The 23,454-nt window shown below is 44.9% G+C and overlaps 1 protein-coding gene across 3 annotated transcripts; it reads left to right on the forward strand.

Moving 5' to 3' along the window:
• The first annotated feature begins 301 nt into the window (after window positions 1-301).
• Window positions 302-19,343, forward strand: GDNF (glial cell derived neurotrophic factor). 3 transcript variants are annotated; one of them, XM_064642609.1, is made up of 3 exons: window positions 302-851; window positions 2,393-2,590; window positions 16,410-19,343. In XM_064642609.1, exons 2-3 carry the CDS (start codon window positions 2,419-2,421, stop codon window positions 16,892-16,894), a joined length of 657 nt encoding a protein of 218 aa, XP_064498679.1. In that variant the 5' UTR covers window positions 302-851; window positions 2,393-2,418; the 3' UTR covers window positions 16,895-19,343. The 3 variants fall into 3 exon arrangements, with proteins under 3 accessions (XP_064498679.1, XP_064498681.1, XP_064498680.1); XM_064642611.1 differs by having other exon boundaries at window positions 2,393-2,491; XM_064642610.1 differs by lacking the exon at window positions 302-851 and having other exon boundaries at window positions 1,573-2,590.
• Window positions 19,344-23,454: the final 4,111 nt, after the last annotated feature.

The following is a 23,454-nucleotide window of genomic DNA, read 5'->3' on the forward strand; positions in this document are numbered from 1 at the left end:
CTCGCCCAGCCCCGCGCCCCCGCCCAGCCCCGCCGGCGCCCAGGCAGCCGGGCGCGCCCAGGCCCAGCCGGAGCGGGCGCTCCCGACACCGGCCCGGCTTCCCGCCGCGCTCCCGCTTGGATGTAAGCTTTCGCCGCGACGAGACCCCGCTCTGGAGGAGAAAGCCTCGCTGTTGCTGCTACCGGCTCTACAAATCCCAGCGCCGGCCTCTGATTCTCACAGCAGGCTGACGGGGGGGTGGTTTGATTTTTTTTTTTTTAATTTTTTTTCCCCTTCCTTCCTCCGCTGGGGTGGGGTTTTTTCTCGTGGTTTTCTTTTTTTTTTTTTTTTTTCCTTTCCCGCCGTTGTGTGAGTGTCCTAGCGGTCCGCGGCTCCCCGCGGTGCTGGACCAGCTGGCATTACAGGAGCGCTGATGTCTTCATCTGACTCCCCGCAGTTGTTGATGGAGTGTCTTTCTCAGATTTCCAGGCAGGGTCCCAAGCGCAACACCCAGCGCCAGCTTCCGCTGCCAGGCGGCGCTCCCCGAGGCTCGGGCCGCTCCCGCCGCTGCTGAGCGCGGCCCCGGGGCCGGAGCGGGCAGAGAGCCCCGCGGCGCCGCTCCTGCCGCGGGCATAGCACCTGCGGCGGCGGCGGGGGAGGCCGCCGGGGACTGTGCTGGCGGCTCCCCGCTGCTTCCATCCAGACCTGCGACCTCACTCCCCTTCTCCACACGTCTCTCCCCCTTCCCCCCTCCTTTGTGCAAAGAGGGTGCCGGCGGTCGGACCCCCGACCTGCCCACATGCATCGCCCGTCCGGCCGCTCGACTCCACTGCGTTAATGTCCATCTCGGGTCCGACGAGACCAGCTCAGAGGTGAGAACGAGGCGGAGTGCGCGGAGGGGCGGGTGGGTCGGGCGGGTACTGTCCCCGGGGACACAGGGCTGCCCCGTAGCCCCCCCTTGCCTTCGGCGAGGTGCGAAGGCAGCGGCCGGCGGGGAAAGCGCGCCCCGAGCAGCGGTCGCGCCCCGAGCCCCGCAGCGGGACCGGGACGGCCGCGGGTCCCCCCGCTGCGCCTCCCGGGCCGGACACTGCCCTGTGCTGCCCCCCGGGCCAGGCCGAACCGGGCTGAGCGCGGCTGTCACCCCTGGGCAGCGGGTACGTGCCGTGGCAGACTGCGAGCAGGGCGGTCGGGGAGCGAGGAGAAGAAAAAGGGACAAGGGAAGGGAGAGAACGAAAGGGAAAGGAGAAGGGAAGAGAAAGAGGATTGGAAAGAAAGAGAGAGAGAGAGAAAGAGAGAGAGAAAGAAAGAGAAAAAGAGAGAAAGAAAGAGAAAGAGTGAAAAAGAGAGAAAGGGGGGGAGAGAGAGGGGGAAAGAAAGAGAGAGAGAGAGGGAAATAGAGGGGGAGAGAGAGAGGGGGAAAGAGAGGGAGAGAGAGAGAGAGAGAGAGGAAAGAGAGGGGGAGAGAGGGAGAGGGAAAGAGGGAGAGAGAGAGAGAGGGAAAGAGAGGGAGGGAGAGAGGGAGAGAGAGTGAGAGAGAGGGAGAAAAAGGGAGAGAGAGAGAGAAGAAAAGAGAGAGAGAGGGAAAGAGAGAGAGAGAGAAAGGGAGAGAGAGAGAGAAAGAAAGAGAGAACAAAAGAGGAAGGGGAAAAGGGAATTTAAAAGAAAATCTTGAAGGAAAGGGAAACAGGAAGAAAAGAGGAATATGATAGGGAAAGGAGAAATAATGGGGAAAAGGAAAAGGATAAGGATAAAAAGGGGACAAGTGAAGAAGAAAGAAAGAAGAAAAGGAGAGTAAAAAATGAAGAGGAGAGGACTGAATAGGGGAAAGGAAAGGGGAAAGAGAAGAGCTGGGAAGAAGAAAGAGGAAAAGAAAGAGAAAGGGGGAAACAAAAAAGGTGAGGAGAGGAGAAGCAGAACTGAGATAAAGGGAAATGAAGATTTGCCTGTAGCACATTAAATCTGCACAGCCCAGCACCCCAGATCAGCCTGGTCCTTCCTGGTCCAGCCAAGGAATAGGTGCCCTGACACCACCCGAGTGCTGGAAAAGCACAAGGTGACCTGCCTGCCAGCCAGAGCAGGGCCATGATCACACTCCTACGTCCCTACAAACAGACTCCTGGGGCTTGCCTGCCCATATGCCCCAATACAGCTCTCTTGGGCATAGAGGAATTGGAGGCTATCCTGTGCCTCCCTTTCCCATATCACTCACTCGCTGGGGAGAGCCCATCACTTGCTATGGGAGGCTGAGCTGGTAACAGGTTTTTCCCCTACTCTGTCATCAGGCCTGACCCAGGTGGACCAGTCTGATCCTGGAGTGCAGGATTGCTCAGCTTTGTCTCAGGACTGGCAGGGTGTGAGCAGAACTGGGGGAGCACAGCAGCTAGAAGCTAACCCTGTTTCTCCTTTCTGCCAGGGGCCCGTGTTGGAAGGAGATCTAAGATGAAGTTATGGGATGTTGTGGCTGTCTGTGTGGTGCTGCTCAACACGGTCTCCACCTTGCCCCTGCCCACCGGTAAGACGCCTCCCAAGGGGTCCCCTTCAGTGATAGAGGGACCTGAAGATGATCTCTCCCCCATCAGCCTGCTGCCTTCCTATGCTGTGCACAGTGACTGTAAGAAACATTCCCCTTTGTAGCAACTGCTGTCTGTCTTGCTAAACCTGCTTCCCTTTGTTCAGGCATCAGGGTGAGGAAAGGTTCCCCACACTTTCTGCCACTATTTCTCTCCTGCGCAGTGTCACTGGCTTTGGTCTTGTTCCAGCAGCTCCAAACCAAGTCATTCTCCAAAGCTGGGAGTTGGCAATTTCAATGTCAATGCCCCCCGCCCACTCCAGCTCTACCTTCCTGACAGTCTTAAGATCCCTTTGGCTGAAAAACATGGTTAGGTGGGAAAGCTTATTGTATGTAGAGGAGCCGAGAGAAGGATCATACACTTCGCAGCGCAGGCACTGAAACTGTTTCTCCACTGCCTCAGCCTCCTCTCCCTGGTCTGACCTGCCAGTGCTATTATTCACTGCCTGTAGCGGGCGCAAGTCCTGCTGGAGGTTGGGCTCCGTGGTGGGAGGCCCTGTACACATCCTGGAGTGCTGCTGAGCTTCATTAAATCCTCCTTGGATTCTGATCTCGAAATTAGTGTGTCCGCGTGGAAATTTACAGAAGAGTAGCTGTGGCAGGGTTAGGAGCTTGATGCAGAGCAATCCACATGAACTAGCTCACAGTAAGGCAGTTTGCAATCCACATGACAGATAATAATGCCTCGCTAATAATAGGTCTCTTACAATAGCAGGTATAGGATTTTCGCACCGGTATGTGAACATTATGCTAACTCTGATGGCTTTTTAAAGAGAGAGTTAATATGACTCAGTAAGAAGTAGCAAAATACTCACATGAATACTGGAGACATTCACTTAGCAAAGGCACAGCTTCGAGGTTGCTTCTTTTGCCCTTGCTCAGCCCTCTCTGTTTAGCCCGTTACAGGATCCAGACAGTATCCAGTAATTGGGATACATTTCCATCTCCTTATCTGGAGGCATCTTCTTTCCCTGTGCCTGCTGCAGCTCCAACAATGGGCATCCCAGCTCTGTTTTTTTTTCTGGGAGCAGCCATGCTAACGCAGCATGGAGGCACCAAGCGTGGAATCATGTGTCATGACTTCACTTCGACCCCTTGCAAACACCTATCTCCTCTTCCACAGACACACATCTATGTCCTTCCCCATTTAGTCTTCTCTCTTTCCTTTTCTTGCTAGTGTTTCCCCCTTGCTGGAATCTTGCCTAGGCTGCCGCCTCTACATATCACAGCCTGGGCTCCTGCTGCTCACAAACTGGCAGCCCCTGACGTCCTTTCAGCCCCTCCACACGGGGAGGTTGGCCAAAAGTGTTTCCTTCCAGGGCTCCAGCTTGCCTGGATCATGGTGCTATCACACATGGTGATCTTCTTCTCCATGGTGAGCAGTGTGCTGGATAAGTGCTGTCCTACAAAAGGCAGTGATCAGCTTTTCAGGCCACTGTGCTTTTCCCCTCTGCATAGGCTTGCAGCAGTGCTGGTGACAAGAAGGGCATTAGGGGGAAAGCAGTATCAGTGAGTTTGTAGCTCTGGCAGAAGCTTCAAGGTGGGAGGGCATTAATGCTTCATTTTTCCAGAGTGATAGTATTAGTACAATGCTTGCTTTTATCTTGAAACTATTTTCTGGGTATATGGTTCCTAGTGAGCTGGTTTCTCTGCAGCAGCTCAAGGGGACAGGCAGTAGAGATCCTGTCTGTTCCTAGCATCCACAACTTCTCATTGTTTCTGGTTTTGTTTTTCCTGCAGATTCAGTAAACAAGAAGCAGGAGGAAAGACAATCTGTTTTACTGCAATTATGGTAGTATCAATGTACAGCCTCTTCTAGGTATCTCTGTTTCCCGGGTACAAACATAGGCTTTGCCAAGCAGAGCTGGGTCACAGGTTATTACCCAGGACAGTAATTTGAAAAAGGGGTGATAGTTTGGTCTCAACCTCTTAACCCTGCAGATCACAAATAGATGGGCCTGGCTACAAGGGAAAAGGAAGGAGTGCTGTTCTTCACAGAGCACTCAGAAATTGAGGAAAACCTAGGGAATTCCTGTGGTCTTTGCATGGCAGCAATTTACACAGCACTCATGCCCAAAACTCAGAAATTCTTCTCTCACCTGGGGTTGCGAAGTTGGATGAGTCAGGGGAGACCTGCAAAAAAAGGTAGCTGTAAGAGAGAACTGAAATACTTTGATCCACTTTTATGCTGGTTTTAGTTGATTTGAAAGTGTGTGGTGTCTGGAGAGCGGTCTTCAAACAGCCTGCGAGGCTGATCCTACCCAGGCCCATTGCTGCCTTCCTGCAGCAGCAGCACTTTGTTCAAGTCACCCCTGTCAGTGTCTTTGACATATTTGTTTCTCTCCACTTACGATTTGGTGGCATGAGCCCTTCAGCATATGAAGGGCATATAATGATGTACACAAGGGGAGTCAATGTCTACACCATGCAGACTTCCCTCTCCACTTCGAGGTTTCTCTTACAAGCACCAGGCAATGAACCACAAGTACAGAGAGTTGCTTGCAGCACCCCAACTGTCTGCTGGTGAACCTATCATGTATTGGTATCTCTGTGGATACTGTTGGTATGTGGATACTTCTGCTTTGCTGAAGGCTTTTGCGGGAGGCAGCTCACAAAATGGTGGGAGCACCATCATGACCCATGTTGTCTCAATATGCACAGGGCAGAGTGTGGGCACTGAGCAGGACTGGATGCTGCCTGCATTCAAAGAGAGGTGCACTGCTGTTCCCTAAAACTGTCCCCTGTGTAGATTGAGGGGAGCATTTTGTTTCAAGGTGTGCACTTGTCTTATTCCAAAGAGTTTGAGTCTCCCACACACCACTCGAATCAGTAGGATTGTGAGATAAAGTCCCTCTCCAAAGGGCAGGCCAAACAACTTGCTGGAGCACAGATCTGGTTCCCAGGCCCTTGACACCTTTTTGTGTTCTCATTTGATAAGATTGCTTTCTCTGAAAAGTGCTTTGAGGTCACCTGATATTACCCCATCCCTTTCAGATTAGCTTGAAACCTTCCTTCGTTCCAGGCTCCAGGCAGGGTCCTAACCTCCTGGGCTGATCAGGTGTAATGTGCTGACCTTTGCTGTTTAAGACAGTAATTAGAGATGGCAGAGGACTGCAACTGCAGTCTTCTGCATTTTTAAGTGGGCTGGAGGCTGGAGTGGTAGAAGCCTCCATAAATGCAGTGCATTGAAGATGAATCCAGTATTCTTAGGTGTTTTGGCTCCAATGTTCATAGGACAGCTTATTTCTCACAAAACCAAAAAATGAGTAGCTGTAGAGTTTGTAACTATTTCTTTGTTTCCCTTATGCTACAATCTGCTGGGGGAAGGACACAATTAGCTTAAATACCAACTACAAACAGAACAAATATAAACCAAATTATTATAAACTAAATACTAAGTCAGCAGCTTCAGAAGCATGACAGTGCAGAGGGAGCCAAACACTCGTTTGACTTATACACAGTCAAATACATTTTGTAGCTGTTTGATGCTGTATGGACACAATCAACACATATGTGAGGACTGGAGTGTCCAAAGATCTGCAATATGATACCTAGTCTCTTGATCAAGTGAGCATCTTTACTGAGAGCTAGTGGTAAATATGTAGAATTACATGTCAAAACTCACCATGGGCTTTTCTCTCCTAATAGGGAAAAGACTCCTGATAGGAGGAAAAGGTGGGGGTTTTGCATCATAACATCTAAGTTACTCTAAGGCCACTGAATGGTCATTCGTTGTTGGAGCTCCTTTGGTATATACCTGCCATGGTATATGTGTGTTATACCTCTGTTAAAAATTCTTCCTGCCCCTGCTAAGGGGATTTAATGTTAAGTTACTGCGCTTAGCTGCAACTTTGTCAACTAATATGGAAAGTATCTAGAATAAACAGTAATATTGTAGGGCTCTTTAAAGCAAAACCAGAATTAAATTATGCTTCCAACTGAATGGACTCTCCTTCCCTAAAATATTTATTAGGCGCATTCAGTGTTATGAACTACAACTCTCATGTTTCTGTCCAGGCTTTCCTGCTCAACACACCTATGGTGTGGCATATGTGCTTTAGCCTAAGACACCCAGAAGCTACAGAGGTAACCTGTCCATGCACGGTAAATCCAATGCATCGGGGAGGTATCAGCCACACCGAGCAGGTGCCACACATGTCATTTGATCTCTGTGTGTCCAGCACAGCTGGTGCATCCAGCATAGCTGGTGCATCCAGCCAGTGTCAGGCCCCTGTCCCCAAGCCAGCATATATATAGTGAAGTTTGCTTGCGTGGGGATGCCCAAGTTATCTTGGCATATAGAAATCTCAAGTACTCAAGTTTGTCTGTTCATGGGCAAAATCCTAGAAAAAGAAAGAACAGGATGGGTCTGGTTAAATTCAGAGGCATGTAGCCACAGAAACAAATTTCTCTGCAGTCTCAGGTATAAATATTGAATATACTAAGGTGAAGAGTATTCTGCAGCTTAAGGAGGGAACTATTGAAATACAAGATAGTATGATTTTATTCTCAATTTGAGTTATCCTTTGTTGCAAGTTTTATTTCTTTGATGCTTTTTAAGTTAGGGACCTCAAAAATTTACCAGTGAAAGTGTGGATCCTTTTAGACATTATGCAGGTGTTTATTGATAGATAACATACCTGAACATGCTTTTCTTGGTCATCTTTCGTAAGCCTCTTTAGTATACTTTGGAAACCCCCATGTTTAGGGTCTGCAGATAAAGAGCTTCAAAAGCTTCCATGAAAGGCTAAAGAACTCACCTGTGTGAAGTATTCATCAGACTATTACTGAATTCGATGGGGGCAGATGGGCTAGCAGAAGATCCTCAGATTGATAGGTTGTAATGTCTTTGTTAATTATACTGTTCCTGATTAGGACTGCACAAAGTTTTAAAATATTTAAAGTTACAGAGGCTTCAAGAAGCCGTTTAGGTCATTGAGTCCCACCCCCTACAACCTCAGATCTTCAGAAGTGGATTTCTAGTGCAAATACCCAGTCTTCATTCTCCACACACACTATCAAGAAACTGCAACATAAAACTTGTAGTATATAAGGCCAAACCCTACATATCTACATTCATTGTGGATTCTCATATTTCTGAGGTAATCAGCTAATGACAAGAAATAAAGAACAAATACAAAATACTGCAGCATAGCCACATTCAGGATCATCAGTCATCTAAATAGGCCACTGACACATTAGTGCTGATAGTGGTTGACACTGCAAAGCCGTCATTTTTACAAAACCAGCTGAAGTTTCTGATCAAGTAGTATGGTAAAGCGAACCAAAGGAATGATTTCAGTGGTTCTTGGAAATTGAGTCCTGATTACAAAGAGAAGAAAGAGAAAAGATCAAAAATATTTATCTGAGATACGTACAAATAAAACATTAAGATATAAAATATATATTAGAATACTTTTTTTTTTTTGACAATGCAAAGGACTCTGTGGATTTGTCATTATGACCAACAGTTGGGAAGCAGCAGGGTTAATTAGTGAGCTGCTAACACAAAACTTGACTGCTCCATCAGGGGCAAGCACATCAGAAAGGTGGATTCTACCTCATCGTACCTAAGTGGCATGAGTGTCCCTGGAGTCATCCACCAGGTTACTTAGCACTCTGCCTTGATGAGAGACAAGTGACACCAGTGAGGCTCCATTTCTAAGGGCTCTCTGAGTCTGAGAAGAGAATGCAGCATGGGAGCTGTGTGGGCTGGGAGTGAGGTAGTGATATAGAGCTGTATTAAACATTTAAAGATGAGCTGACCCTGCTGTGTTTGATGCTCTGTTTCCTAATGGATACAACCACCTGGTTTCCATTTCACTCTTAGCCCCATGGACTTTCATGCAAGGCATGAAAGCAAAGTCGTGCCTCAGAGGTAATATTTTAATTTAATTGTTTACATACTGGAAATCTTTCAGTATAACTATTTTCTACACCTACCTTTGCTTTGATGCCTGCATATAATAGGCTTTGGATTTTTTATGAAAAATATTTAATTTTCAATAAAATAAATGGTTTATCCCCACCACAGTTGTTCTTTTACTTTGCAAAGCAGAATGATCATCACATTAGTAATTTTAACTTGGCTAAGGTTGCACTTCCACAAACAGGTTACTCCAAATCTCTCCTAAAGTACGTCCTTGTGGTGTGAGATAGAGAGATTCCGTGTTCAGACAGGCCATGTCCACTATAGTAAGTACCTGAAAACAGTACTAGAAAGCAAGCTAAATGCAAAAATAATTTTGAATAAATGATATAACAAAGTAGTCTTCATAAGCAACAAAAAAATGAGAATGATTCACTGCACTGACTGTTGGAAACACACTAGTTAACTACTTCCTGGTAGCAAATGGCCTAAGAGGAAATGTCTTTGTGAATGTAACATTGGAGGAAACTTAAAAAATAACCAGGGAAGAAAGGAATTAACGAAGGTCCCAGATTAAAGTACTAGAACTGCTTTTGAAAAAGGGCCATTTGATCCTAGTGCAGATCTGGATCTGAATTTTCTAAATATTGCTTACCATTGTAATGAGCCGGATTAAACCCCTGGAACTTTGAAACAGTACTTTAGAGTCTGAATGCTGTTGTTTGAACTTCTCTAATTGAACGACTGTGCTTTAGTTAAATATCCTTGTAATTTAATTCAATGTTTAGTCTGATGTTTTGGTGTGGTAGCTATACACTGCCATAAATGCATGCATAAAAGCTACAATCTAAAAGAAAAATTTTATCATGTTTGTATACCTTTTTGACTTCTATTACACCACTATAACTCAGGAGATGCAAAGTGCCAAATGATGTGGCATTGATGTGGTTATATTTTCCTGAGATCCGTATGGAAAGCTATTCTATAATGCACGGTTTTAAATAACTTAAAATGAGATCATGAGAGCTGAAATTAATTAAAATTGAATGAGAGTTTTATGAGATTAAAAACAACAACAAAAAAGGAAAATCCACCTATTTAAATTATTATTTTGCAACTTATAGGATTTAAGCTTTTCTTGACCATAAGAGACAGCATGGTCAGAAGAGACTGTAGTTAGTCTTTTAAATCCATAACCAAGCACCAAAATGAGTAACTAGATTCTTTTTCTCAGAAACTGAAGATCCATCTGTTCCCACTGAAATCAATTTGTGGTCAAGTAGAGGCAGAGGGTTGCTTGCTCTACCATGCTGGGTTATGCAACTGCGTGTGGGGGACTATTTGGCTTGATAGTGAAATCAAAGGAATAGTTGTACAAGATGTAATTGTGATCACATTTAAACAGACAGAAATAAATTTTCCATTTTTACTTAATGGAGACTGTTTTTTCGAGAACAGGATGAGTTTGGTTTGGATATTCATTTCAACCTGTTTTATGTAGAAGTCTATCAGAGCACTGTATAATTTAGTCTCCTAAAAAGCCCAGGGATCAGATCCCAGTCCTGCCGTCACATTATGTCTTTAATTAACTGAAAATGCGAAGGCAGGCGCTGGGGGGTTGCAGAGGGGAAGATGCCCAGAGGAAGTCACATTTCTCTGCATGCCCAAAGCAGAACGCTGGGATGGCTATCTGCAGAGGCTAGTGGGGAGTACCATGGCTGTTTGGCTTCAGGATCGTGCACTCATGCATGCTGCCAGCTCTTCCTGTGCCCAGGGAACAGTGACTGTGTTGGGGATGGGCAGATCAAAACTTCAGGTTCCAGAGAGCATCAGTGAGGTGAGAATTTCAGTTTGTATTGCAGAGGGATGTTCCTAACCTGGGAGACTGGTCTATGATCTGACTGTGCCCTAAATGTTCAGAAAGCAAGCAAACAGCTTGCAAGCAGCAAGGAAAAGATGCACATATTCTTGTGTTGGTTGTTCTTATGTTTCATTTTTTATTGTTTTTAAATTAGTATTTTAAATGAGCCTTATTTCTTCTCTTTTTGACTCCTGATATTCTTGACATCTGGTACTCACCAGCTCTGTCCCCAGCCTGATCACTCTACTGGATTTCCATGTATATCTGTCTTGTGACTTTTCACTCCTTGCTGTTTTATTAATTTTTCTGGTCATGGGAGAAACTCCTCACAGATCAAGAGTCCCGTTTCAGCTTGATATGGGATACAGAGAAGGTGCCCAGAGGCAGACTGGCACATGAACTGCCATCAATAGTTTAAATGGGGAGCTCAGCCTGTCACACTGCCCCAGTGGGGACACAGAGAGGCCATGTGTTCCCTGAGGCAGGATTTCACATTTCCAGGACATACATTCCTTTCCTTTGGGAAACACCTGCCTTGAGGTGCATCATATGTATGAGACAAGTTTTGCAAATTTGTATGGAGCAGATGCTGCTCTGGGCTATCCCATCTTGTCCCATCCCATCCTGTACCATCCCGTCTGATCCTGTACTGCCCCCTTCCATCCTGTCCTGTCATAGGTGACTTTTGATTTTTAAATTCTAATTCCTTCACACCCTGGAGCCTAGGACCAGGGACTACTACTCAGAGATCTTTACTGCACTTATTCCATAATATCTGAGCATCTTCTTCTGGCATGTTGCACAACGTGACAGGCATCTGTCACGTGTTTGTTTTCTCAGCTTTTCCACCAGAAGGCAAGTGTTGTCAGTAAACCAGTTTGTTTTGAAAAAATGTGTGTGTATAATTAGGTGTATGTGTGTGTGTGTGTGTATGTGTAAATGCAACACACATACATACACATGCAAACTGTGTATCTGCTTCTCCTAGGGGTGTGAAATCCCCACAGAAAGCTCTGTTTGCTGTACAGTCAAGTCAGCGCAGTCCATGCGGTATGAGAGAAGCAAAGCTGTTGTGAGACTATAAACATTTTCTAAACAATATTGCAGACAGAGGAGTAACAAAATATTCCTCAATGGAGTGGCTTTATTCAGGTTATTATGCCAAGATAGCCTTATGAGTGCAGTGATGTTCCCTGGCCACAGAATTTGTCCCAGCACCCCCATTGCTCCCATCAGCACTTACCACAGTGCAGAGACCAAACAAGTGCTCAGCATGTAGTGTCTGTGGTGCTGAGAGGCCTCAGCATCCCTGGAGCACATCTAGCAAGTGCCCATCAGCATGAGGAGGTCCTGCTGCCAGCCTTCTCCACCTTCCCTTCTGTCCATTAGCCTTTTGTACTGTTTAGTCATTGGTCAGTGGTTATTGCTTATTCATGTGTGATGTCTGGTGGTAGCTTCCTTAGCACTTATCTCTACTGCCTTGTTTCAACCCATCACACCTGGTGTCAGTGCTGGTGTTTCCACTTGATTGCTCCAGGTCCTATTTCAGCAGGTTTTTGCAGCATTTTAGAAGGTTCTAAGACTTCACTCTCATAGTTATTGGACAGCTGACTATCCCTACTGAGTCAGGACTAGCAGCTAGGCATAGGACTAAGGCAAGTTTCTTTTCACTCCTGGTTGTCAAAGTTTCCTCCAGACCCCTTTGACCTGCTTCTAGAGAGTGTTTGTAGTCACACTGATTACACTGATTCACTAAGCAGCAGAAAATCAGTTGATTGCAGGGGTTGGAGGTGTTCCTAAGACAGTGCTAAATCATAGAAGCAAGTTTGGGGTACCTTGTCAGTGCAGTGTAAAGCTGCCAAAAGAGCATCACTGCTCTGTTCAGGACTAGTTTGGGGCTCCACAGGCAGAGGGGGTTGTTGCTTACAGAAACCTGCTAAATCTCACTGAGTAGACCAATAATGCAGCTACCATTGTGTTGATGTAGTGTATCCATATAACCTGTAACAGCACATGTTGTAGGTGGGCAGACTCTGACAAGGACCAGCACATTTTCTCAAGGGGAGCTCTGTGCTCACTGTTCCCACCAGTTTTCTTATATCACCTTTTATCACCCTACTATCATGCCTTTTGTCTCCTCTGGTGATATAATCTCCAAATACTGGGGATCACTGCAGGAGTCCTATTGATAGATTTGAATATCTGTAGGGGATAATTTCCAATTCCCTGGGCTAAAAGGAAAGTCCACCCTGGAGGCAGAAAATTTGAATTCATCTTACTCATAGTGCTGGCATTCTTCCCAGTGAGTTTCCCAGGTATCTCCTGGCGTTGCAACAAGGGATGAGCTGAGCAGGGATACCCAGCTCCATCAGACACAGCTTGGAATAGTTCTTGCATGGTTTGTGTTAGAGCCTCAATAAGATTAGCAGAGTCAGTCATGCTGCCAATGACCCCATTTTCTGGGTGCATCTAGCCCATGCGTGTAGGTTGGGTTCTTCTAGCTGGATACACTGTTGGATTGCTTACTTGGTCTACTTTTTGCCTTACTGCTCCCATCTTCTGCAGTGTTGACACCCCATGCCTGCATTAGCAGCATGGCATGGGGTTCTTCTGTGGTGTGATTCCTCCACCTGAAATGTCATGTCACTTACCGCACAAAATACTCTCCCTTGGTAGCATTAAATCCCTTGGTGCAGCTGGGGCAGTGATCACCAGGATAGATGTCAGTGTGGGCTTTTAGCAGGGACACATGGCTTTTCCACATGGGCTTTTCCTCCTCTTATCTACCACACCCCAGTGTATACTTGGATTGGCTTGGGCAGGACAGTGCTTGAATCCTATAGCTGTCAGATTAGTATTTAGCCAAAGGAGACTTCTGCATGTAGCACTCTCACAGGGGTAGGTGGTATTTTTGCATCTGAATTGAAAGCAGTTTAAATGAGGTGTGCCTAGTTGGATTGTTGTCTCTTCAGGGAATCCACAGTTTCGTTTCTCCCTTCTTAGGTGAGGGACACTTACTCCCCTCACTGCACTAGCAGTGTACCAAGCTTGAGATAAGTATGAGGCTGAAGGCTGCAAAAAATAACCTCCACATATAGGTTGGTTTTCCCTGTGAAGTTCTCCTGTCCCCTTCCTGATGGTTGATCATTGCATGCATTTCGTTCATATGCTTCCCTGACTGTTGTGTTTCACTCTCCATAGCCAAGGTGTCATTGTGTCCTACTGTTGCTACAAGGATTGGGCTGGGAACATGTGACAGAGATGTGGGCTGGGGGAATGTCCCAGTAGGGTCAGAGGGGAAAATTGAAGGTGAGAAAGGAGAATGGCACAGCTAGAGCCATCTCCTCAGGGTTACGTCCTTCCCTTATTGGGTTATGAACTAAGAAACCTTGTTTCTGGATAAGAAATCTAGAAACTACTCAGTCCCAGAGCAACAAGTGCCTTCTGCCAACTCCTCTCCATCTGTATCTGTGCCAGGGCCAAACTTGTACTTCAGCAGTGAGGGTTAGGTCAGCTCCATGTTGGTCATCTCTTTTGATTGAGTCTAACAACAGGCCTTCCCCTCCTTCTAGCTCACGTATCACCTTGACATGGATCTTGCTCAGCAGGGCAATATTCATATGGTGTAGGCAGACCAGCCTGTTCTGCAACAGAGCTGAGTGGTGCATCCAATGGACACATCCATCCAAGTAACCTCCCCCAGTAGGTATGGCTCACAGTGGATATCTTGGTCACTGCTACAGAAACAATGACAGAGGAGTGCGAGAAGGTTGCACTTACCACTGGTGCCGCAGGAATATGGGGCTGGGTGCAGGGCCCTGCCTTGTTCAAGTTTCACATAGCTGTATAGATAGCAGCCATCCCTCCTTCATGTCTTTGGACAGCCACTGATCTGTGAGATTGTTGTCTTTAGCATGGATATCTGTAAAACAAAGTATAATTCACTTTTTTCAGTTCCGAACTCTACAGTTTATAGCATCCCACTTCCCTTGTGTCATCCTCATTATGTGAAGTTATAAGATTTCCAGTCTTCATTATCACCATTCTAAACTATTTTGCTGGATCCACCCATTGTTGCCGTGGGAGTTAAGTGCTGAAAAAATCTCTGGAGCAGTTAATTAGGGGTGAGATAAGAAAGGGTTTATTATGCCAAGGCAAAGATGTTACAAGACGCGTAAGCCGTTCCTGAGATGTTACATTTTATAACACCATCCCTCCAATCCCAAATGTGTCCACCCTGTGGCCTTTACTCTGGACCGCCCCGGGTCCACCCCCTGAAAATGGGTCTGGGGTGTATTTTGGGACCACCTGTTCATCCCATCTTCATCAGAGCACAAAGGGTACATAGTCACCCAGTTTTTGACCGTGTTCTGTGATTTAGGCCAAGATACAAGCATTCTCCAAACAATCTGGGCCTTGCCTTGACAAAAGACTAAACATTTCTACTGGATTCGGGGGTAGGAGTGATATAGGGAGCATAGAATGGGGTGAGAGGGTTAAGGAATGTGTAAACTAAGGGTGCTAGAGGGAAAGGGACAAGGGATGAAGGGTCGCTGCTTTTAAAATCTACTTATAAAACTTATAAGGCTTACCAATATTAGAAAAATAAAAAAACGTTAGGGGCTTAAGGCATCACTATGAAAAACTGTATACTTCTGATCTGTCAGTGTTTCGCTTTAGTGGGAGGCCTCTGGGGCGTGGCTGCTTCAGGCAGTGGTCCATGTTCCTCCTTACATGCAGATGCACTCTATTTCAGCAGGTTTTTGCACTGAGTTAAGATCCTGCTGCCTCTGTATTTGGTGCTTCTACTGACAAGATGAAGGTGCACCTTTGCTAGACAATGGGAGGCAGCCTCCTGTCTCCTGCTAACAGAGTCCATGCCACCACGTGTGAGCTGGGTACATGTGTTGTCTGGTCATCCATCAGGGCTCTTGTTTACGGTGCTCATTAGGGAAATGTGCTGCTGAGCCTTTGCCTAAGGAGCTGTTCCTACCTCAGTAGGAACCACCACTTGGTGGGAGCCTTCATGGCTTAGTGAAAGTACCGGGCCCTAGCCAGGTGCACTGCATTGGATATTGCCTCTCTCCATGTTTGCAGTTCCTGCAATATTTGTATGAGTCCTAGAGATGGACTTCTGTTGTGTGCAGGGCCAGCGTGATACTGGTCTTTTATGTGTTAGGTTATTAGGAGTTATAAAGACAAAAAGAAGCTTTCTCTTAGGTCTTACTACAAAGGAAGCAAGTCTTCAAGTCTTAATTTTCAGCACAGTGAATGAGAAAAAAAAAATCCTCCTTAAAGAGTTTCATTCTGCTAGTATCAAAACATTTCATTGACTTCATCATATGGTTTACATGAATAATTTATCACTGATAGAACATCTATCAGGCGAAAAAATAAATAAATTAAAAATAATTTTTTGTAGAAAGAAAATGTATTAATAACATTTACCTTGAAAATTAACATAATCTTCTATTCTGATCTATTTCTACTCAGCCTAATCCGCATTTTGTGATACAAAATACTTACATGAGACATTTTTCAAAAGCTCTGAAAATAATTATCCTCCAGTAGCAGTAAAAAGCCAGGCATTCAGCCAGGAATAATATCTCAGCCTGGTACCCCAGGAAATTCCTCCTTCTGTCATGTCAACCTTATTGAGGGGTGGCTTTGGCAATACTAACTGCTGCTGGTGTGAAAAGACAACAATTAACAATTATAATCACAAAATTGCTTTAAAGAAACCTCTTCCTTTTCATGCTTTGCTGGGAAGAATCTGTGTCACCTCTCTACAGCGGTTTCATCTACCTATTAACTAATAATCATATCATGACATGCTTTTCCTTCCCTCAGTTTCAAGAGGGCTCATTCAACATTGGAAGATGTGCTGAAGTGCTACCAAGCAACAGCAGACACCTGCAGAGATACAAACATACCTCATTTATTTTTCCCCAAATGAGTTTCCATGATGATCTAAACCATCTCAAATAATCCCTGCTGTCTGAGGGTCCTGGGCATGTGCTCTGAAGTGATGGACAGAAAAGCTTGCCTATATGTAATATTTTTGAGCCATGAATAGACAAACTTTATAACAATTGATGTGTGACAAAGTCTTTTCTCTCTTTCCCAAACAGCTAATATGCCAGAGGATTATCCAGATCAGTTTGATGAAGTAGTGGACTTTATTCAAGCCACTATTAAAAGACTGAGGAGGTCACCAGATAAACAGACTCCGATTTTTTCTAGGCGGGAGAGAAACCGTCAAAACGCAGCGACAAACATAGAGAATTCCAGCAAGAAAGGAAGGAGGAATCAAAAGGGCAAAAATCGAGGATGTGTCTTAACAGAAATACATTTAAACGTGACTGACTTGGATTTGGGATATGAAACCAAAGAAGAGCTAATTTTCCGGTATTGCAGTGGATCTTGTGATGCAGCTGAGACCACCTATGACAAAATTTTAAAAAACTTAACCAAAAAGAAAAAACTGGTCACTGACAAAGTGAGGCAAGCTTGTTGCAGACCCACAGCCTTTGATGATGACCTATCCTTTTTGGATGATAACCTGGTTTACCACATACTGAAAAAACATTCCGCAAAAAGGTGTGGATGCGTCTGACAGCTGCTTGCCAGAGACGGCACCAGTTTTCCATTCCTACTACACTGCAAAGAGAGGGACCAAGGTTCCCAGGGAAATGTCTACTCAGAGTGGAGAAAAAAGGACCAAGAACACAAAAAATGAGGAGCCATGAGAGCCTGGGAATGGGGGGACACGAAGCAGAGTAGAAGGATGGAGACTTTTGATATCCTATGGGGATTTAGATAAAAGCTCAGGTGGAGATGCCGATGGATGGATGGTGTGCACGCTACCTTTCCTGTTTGACTCAGTCCACCATCAGTGAGACTCAATCCATGAGGAACGTGCTTAAAAACACAACCCTACCATACCACGCTGTGTTGTAGTTATGCCATGATATAGCAGTTATACCAAGAAGCTTAGCAAAGAAGTAGGTTAGGAGTACCTTACTAATCCCCTGTGCCCTCAGCTCTACTGAAAGACACATTGTGCTACTGCTCATCGGAGGGCAGTTCCTGAGTGCTTAGGACAACTCCTAAGCTATAATAAGATTAACCTTGTAAGTAAGATGATATTGGGCAAATGTCAGAAAGACCAGGCTCAAGTTTTCACAAAGCAAAACAGTTCTGCTTAGTGGCTAAGTTTGGTTATTTCCATCTCGTGTTTCTTCCTTGAGTGCAGGATTTCATTTTTCTGCTACCTATGAAAACAAGTTGAGTTTTTAAGCACTTCTTCCTAGTATAGTAAGAGAAATAACAAGCCCAGCCTACACAAAATGCGTTTCTTTAGGTTTACAAAGGACTAAAGTCACTTGCGTAACTACATTTCTATTTGGTCATTGTGAGTGAGCAGAGACTACTTGATGCAATGCATCCCTTCAGAGACATAAATATACAGAAGATATTTATTGCAATTAAGTTATTGTTATTTATTACAGTTCAGTAATGAGTCTCCTTATTTATTAAAGTGTCTTTCAAAGGTGCCAAAGTAGATGGCACTTGGGGATATAGAGAGACAAAGACGTTGGGAACAACGGTCCATGCTTTTGATTGAAAGTGTTAACTTGAATGCAAAAAATCACTTACTTTACCTTTTTTTTCCTTTAAACAAAATCTTGATTATGTTCACAAAAGGTAGTGCCAAAGCCTGCAGCCCTTCTTCCTATTCAATAATCCTTTAGCAAATTTCTGCAGTCAAACATGTGCAGGAGCAGCAATGGCTCTGGACGAGTGAGGGTCGCAGAACTTGGCTCGACATTAGCAATTTGTTAGAAAAACTAATTTTAGTCATATTTTAAATGTAGCCACATTTTTTTCTCACACTTTATGCCAACTGACCTCATATAACTATTGACAAATGGAAAATAATCACATTTAGCCTTATAATTTCTTGTTATATTTATTTAAGCTTTTCCTTCCATATTTCCATATAGAAGAGGTTAAGTTCCTCTTACTAGTTAGCCCTGGATTTAATATAGTCTGCAAGTAAACAGTTGTGTTAAATAACCAGAGTGTTTTGTATAATTTGCTGAAACATTACAGGATTGTACCCATGCAGCCAAACAGTCCGAGTTTCCTTAGGACGAGGGAGGTGGTGCAGCAAAGGTGTTCACACGTGACCGCTAATGCAAGCTCTCGTTCTGGAGACATTTTTTGCAAAGGAGCAGGAGTACAGGTCACTAGACATACCTGACAACCGGTGAAGCATCAACTCCCACAAAAACAACATGAAAAAAAAATTCCTACTGAAAAAGATGGTCCAACCATTTATCTCAAGTATGCAATGGCTCTCCATACTCATTTTGCCCCGGGCCCCTTGGGGCACCACTAAGGAAGGGTCTAGAGGTCAAAAAAGTCCAGAACAGGCATAGAAAGATGCACCAGGTATATGGCATATAATTCATCTCTGACTTCCGCTGCTTTCCTGGGCGGATGGAGGCTGGCCCCAGAGAACCACCCGCAGGGTCTGTTCTCACACTGCCAGGGAGACACCTTACCCTCCACGCTGCTCAGGGGTGGTGACACCACCAGCACTGGCATAATGTGGGTACTAAAAGCCTGCCAAGCTGAGGGTCAGCTGCGCTGCTGTGCAGCTGACGAGTGACAGCGCTCAGAGGTGTCCTTTCCCTGGCCCCAGTTGCTGAAAACAAAACTTGCCTCAAAGCATTTTCTGTGCAGCTTGAAGAGGCTGCAACCAAAGCAAATCTCTATGTTCAAAATACAAAAGGGTAAAGTTTGTGATTTTTTTTTTAAATTTTTTTAGGGTATTGTTTTTTGTTTTGTTTTTTTTTTAGGTTGTTGGTTTTTTGGGTTTTTTTTTAGTTTTCAGACCTTACTGAAGACAGGAGTGTGCTTATCTGGATTTTTTTACTTCACCTGCAATTATATGTCTCAGTCATTTGTGTTAACCAACCAAAGTTCTCTACAGACTTTATTTTTGTACAATATTCATTTTATAACTTTTTACAAAATAAAACTCATTTCTATTGTTACCTGATTGTTGCTTGTGCTTCTCCATTGTACCTCTTCTAAGTTACAGCGTTGCCCAGTTCCCAACCTGCATTAGGTGATTCTGAGAAGCCAGCAAGTCCTCTGCAAAGTGGAGCTTTCTTATCTCACCAGCATGTTTAGTGTGGATCCGTAGCTTCTTGGCAGGACATAACGTTGTTGGGTGACTGCAATAACTGACTTGAAAATGCACGGTAAGCAGTGACAGTAATCCACCCAGTGGCAGGCTTGAAGGCTGGGGTTACTCAAGCTGTCCCTTGCCCATATGAGGCTGTAGTGTCTTCGTGGTGGCCTTGGCTATGCATGGTCGCTATTCCTGCACTTGGAGGAAATTTGCATTTTGCATTGCTAATCCAGGCGTTACATCAGTTGGACTAAATTCCATCCACTTTGGCAGTTCTTTTTCCTTCATCTTTAAACAGGAAAATAAAACCTGAGGAATTTTTTTTTCCACCATCATCACGGAATAGATCAGGACAGGTTTTATGGCTGTGGCCAGCAACATTTTCTCAACTGTTTTGTGTTAAGTGCTGCAATTCCCATCACACATAAGAGCCCATAAACACACGCAGACTTACAGGGTTCAATGCCGGACTCTGTACTCCTCAGACTTCTACAGAGAGGAAGAGGGAGCATCTGAGCAGCGAGCCAGAGAGCAGGAGATCAAACACTCTTAATGGGCAGCATATGGATGCCTTGGTTTCATTTGTGCTGACGGGGGCCATGCACGCAGCTGTATCCCAGCTGCTGGAGTGCAAAGCAAAGCTTACAAGCCCTGCCTTTGAAGCACACGGTACTGAAGGCATTCCTCCTCACATGCCACCACCTCCACCCCTTGTAGCAGAAGCCCATCAGTCCATCCACGACGAGCAAAAGCTGCACACATTAAGTGTTTGGTATGGGAATGAATTGCAGCTTCATGTTCAGAGGAGATGGTGCACTTTCCCAAGAGTTCAAGGGAGTGTCTTCGTAAAACACAGCTGTGAGGTGCTCTGAAGTTTAATCTCCAGTCTTAGAGCCCAAACCTTCTGTCTGCTCTTGCATGGACGGGGAAGCACAAAGCCAATGCAGAAGTCTTGCTTGGCCTTATCAGAGGCTTTGAGTGGGTCATGTAACAGGTGGCAGGAGCGGTATTGCTTGCATGGAGCTGTTTCACCTGGTGAGAATGATATTGGAGAGAACAGATGGGGCTTTGCTATTTCAACTCCAGGCTCACCACTCCTGGGCTGGCACCTTCAAGCTCCTTTTCTGGTTAAAGTGAGGCTTGTGGTATTTTCCTGGCACCTTGCATGCATTAAAGCAGCTTGAAACCTTCAGCTGGTAGATTGTGTAAAAGATTTCAAAAAGGACTTAAACTTTCATTTGTTATTAGGTAGTGCCAGCACTGGGAAACATTATGTTGCTGCTTGAGTAGCAAGGACGGCACTACCCTGGGTTCCTTCTGGATGGATAAGACATGTCCCAAACTAGACAGATTTTTTTACAAGAGAGAGGATGATCCAAACACCATAATTATTTACATTTACTCAGCACAATCAGGAGGACATTAGAAGTTTTATTACTTGACATCTTGATAAGACTTTTTTATTTCTTTTATAATTTTGTGTTGGATTTTGTTGGATCAGTTTGCATTCTGCTGCCAGACAAGAATGGTTGGTTAGACACTTGGGACAAATTATGAACGTCTAAGGAAAAAGCAGGCATTTTAAAAGGAGGGCATATTTAGTGATGCCACTTGGAAGTCTGATCCTCAGTGAGTCCCCTTTGGCAGAAGGGATTGCAGCCATGTGCATTTCCACAGGCAGTGTCACCTATGGACAGGGCATCAAGAGAGAAACTGTCATAACAGCAGGTCTTTCTGCCATCTCTCCACAGTCTCCATCCCACAGCTCTCTGGTGCTGCTTGTCTAAGTACAAACAGGATGAAATGGGCAAAACTGAGTTTGATTTTAGGTTTTTTCACCACTTCCCGCAAAAGGGGAGAAAGGACAAAAGCAGCCAGTGCCTCGGTCTGTAGCAGCACAGGAGGAAACCAGAAGCAACCTCGATCCTTGCAGTCTGGATGGCTAAACAAAAATATAGAGGAAAATATCAGGATGAAGAAAACAAATGGAGCTGACACATTGTATAAATAGGTCTTCAAATGTCATGCATGGCTGGAACAAAGATGTTTTGTTCCAAAGCAAGAGACAGCTTGAAATGGCTCAGTAATACACATTGAGAAGTTTGCTTATTTGGAACAGAGCTCTTCTAATGAAAAGGTTAATTGTGTTGCAATGGAAAAGAAAAAAGGCATAGCAGAGGCCAGGCCTGCACTCCTCACCCTAACAAAATTTCCCACTGGTTCAAAGTGAAGATTTTCTATCACAAACATCACAGATCTGAACTACTAACATTCCAATAAATTATACAGTAGATATATTCACGGGTCAATAAGAATAACTAAATAAACCATACATTCCAGCAGCACTGGCTTTTAGGCAAGTTGCAGCAGCATCCAGAGAGAAACATGGTACTCAACTCAGCCTGAAGCAGGGAAGTTTCCTTGAGCAGGCACCAATCACCAATACTCAGGGTCGGCACCAAGACATCTTCACTTGCTATTGGCTTTTTCATTTTGAAACTGCAGCATTTTATTCACTTTTCCCCAAACGGTTCACTCACAAGTGAAGTGAAGAAATGGCAAATAACACAATGGGCTTTTGAAGGCTGCAAAGGGCTGCTGTAATTACCCACAGGGCTGACGCTTTGTCTGCAACTTCTCCAGCTTTTTGACAGCAATCTGAGCCCTTCCACATGTGGAAGTTTTCTCCTGTGCCCCAAACCCTTGATTTCCTGTCTGCTGGCACACTGGTTGAGGAAAGCTCCCTTATCTGTCACCACAGGGTAGGTACAAGCATCAGTCCCCAGTCCAGAGTTGTACACCTTATCCCCAAGTGGTCCTGGCAGGTCTAAAGCCACCCACATGGCTTTAGTGTGGCACCAGTACTACTCCATTGACTGTTGTGGAGTTACTCCAGTTTCATAGGCACGTAAATAAGTATATAGAACCTGTTTACTTTCCTAGCAATATTCACATACAATTAGAAAGACTGAATCCTTACACAATCCCCCTACACTTTATATTTCTGTTTCATAGAATCATAGCGTGAATTGGGTTGGAAGGGACCTTAAAGATGATCTCATGCCAACCCTTCTGCCATGGGCAGGTATGTCTTCCACTAGAGCAGGTTGCTCAGTGCACAACCTAACATGTCCTTGAACAGTTCCAGGAATGGGGCACCACCAGCTTCTCTGGGCAACCTGTTCCAGTGTCTCACCAGCTTCACAGTTAAGAATTTCTCCCTAATACCTAAGTCTACCATCTTTCAGTTTGAAGTCATTCTGCCTTTTCTTATCACTACATGTGTTTGTAGAAAGTCCATTTCCAGGTTTTTTGTAAGTTTTTAGGTACTCTTTAAATAATGGAAGGTTGCTCTGGGTTCTCCCTGGTGCCTTGTCTTCTTCTGGCTTTAATAACCCCAGTGCTCTCAGCCTGTCCTCACAGGAGGGGTACTCCAGCCCCCTGATCATCTTCATGTGTTCTGGGGTTTCCAGAGCTTTAACACATTTCATTGTACTCTGATCATGTTACTAATTCCTCTTTTTTTCTCACTGGCACTCAACCACAGCTTTCTCTTCTTTGACTGTCTTATGACTCCCACATTAAACCCTGGCTTCACAGATGCTGTAAACATGTCCCATAATTCTTATTTCAGGTTAAAATCATTCCCCTCTGAGATCCAGACAGGGGTCAACAGGCATTTCTTGCTAGCATACAGTATTATTTTTAACAGCAGTTTCAATCTGAGGATTAAACATTTCCTTTAAAATCTCACAGCTTAGAGATCAGTTTTGGATAACTCTGTATTTTGAAAGATACAGAGACTCCTTTCCTGCAGGACTAGGCAAGCTCTCTGGGGATGAAAGTGGCTGCACAGACAGGGCAGGATGAAGATCTCTCAGTACCCCATCTCTCACAGTGTCCCGCAGCTGAGAAAGGAGGGAGTAGACTAAAAAAGCAAACTGGGAGTGGTATTTTCCCTGAAAACCCCA

The sequence above is a fragment of the Pseudopipra pipra genome, chromosome Z (assembly GCF_036250125.1).
Source record: "Pseudopipra pipra isolate bDixPip1 chromosome Z, bDixPip1.hap1, whole genome shotgun sequence".
Classification (NCBI taxonomy): domain Eukaryota; kingdom Metazoa; phylum Chordata; class Aves; order Passeriformes; family Pipridae; genus Pseudopipra; species Pseudopipra pipra.

What these genes read in the sequence shown, in the direction of transcription:
- GDNF (XM_064642609.1), top strand. Translation starts at nt 2,419, where the DNA reads ATGAAGTTATGGGATGTTGTGGCTGTCTGTGTGGTGCTGCTCAACACG. An exon ending in CTATGCTGTGCACAGTGACT is followed by an intron (nt 2,591 to 16,409) that starts GTAAGAAACATT and finishes TTTCCCAAACAG; the next exon opens with CTAATATGCCAGAGGATTAT.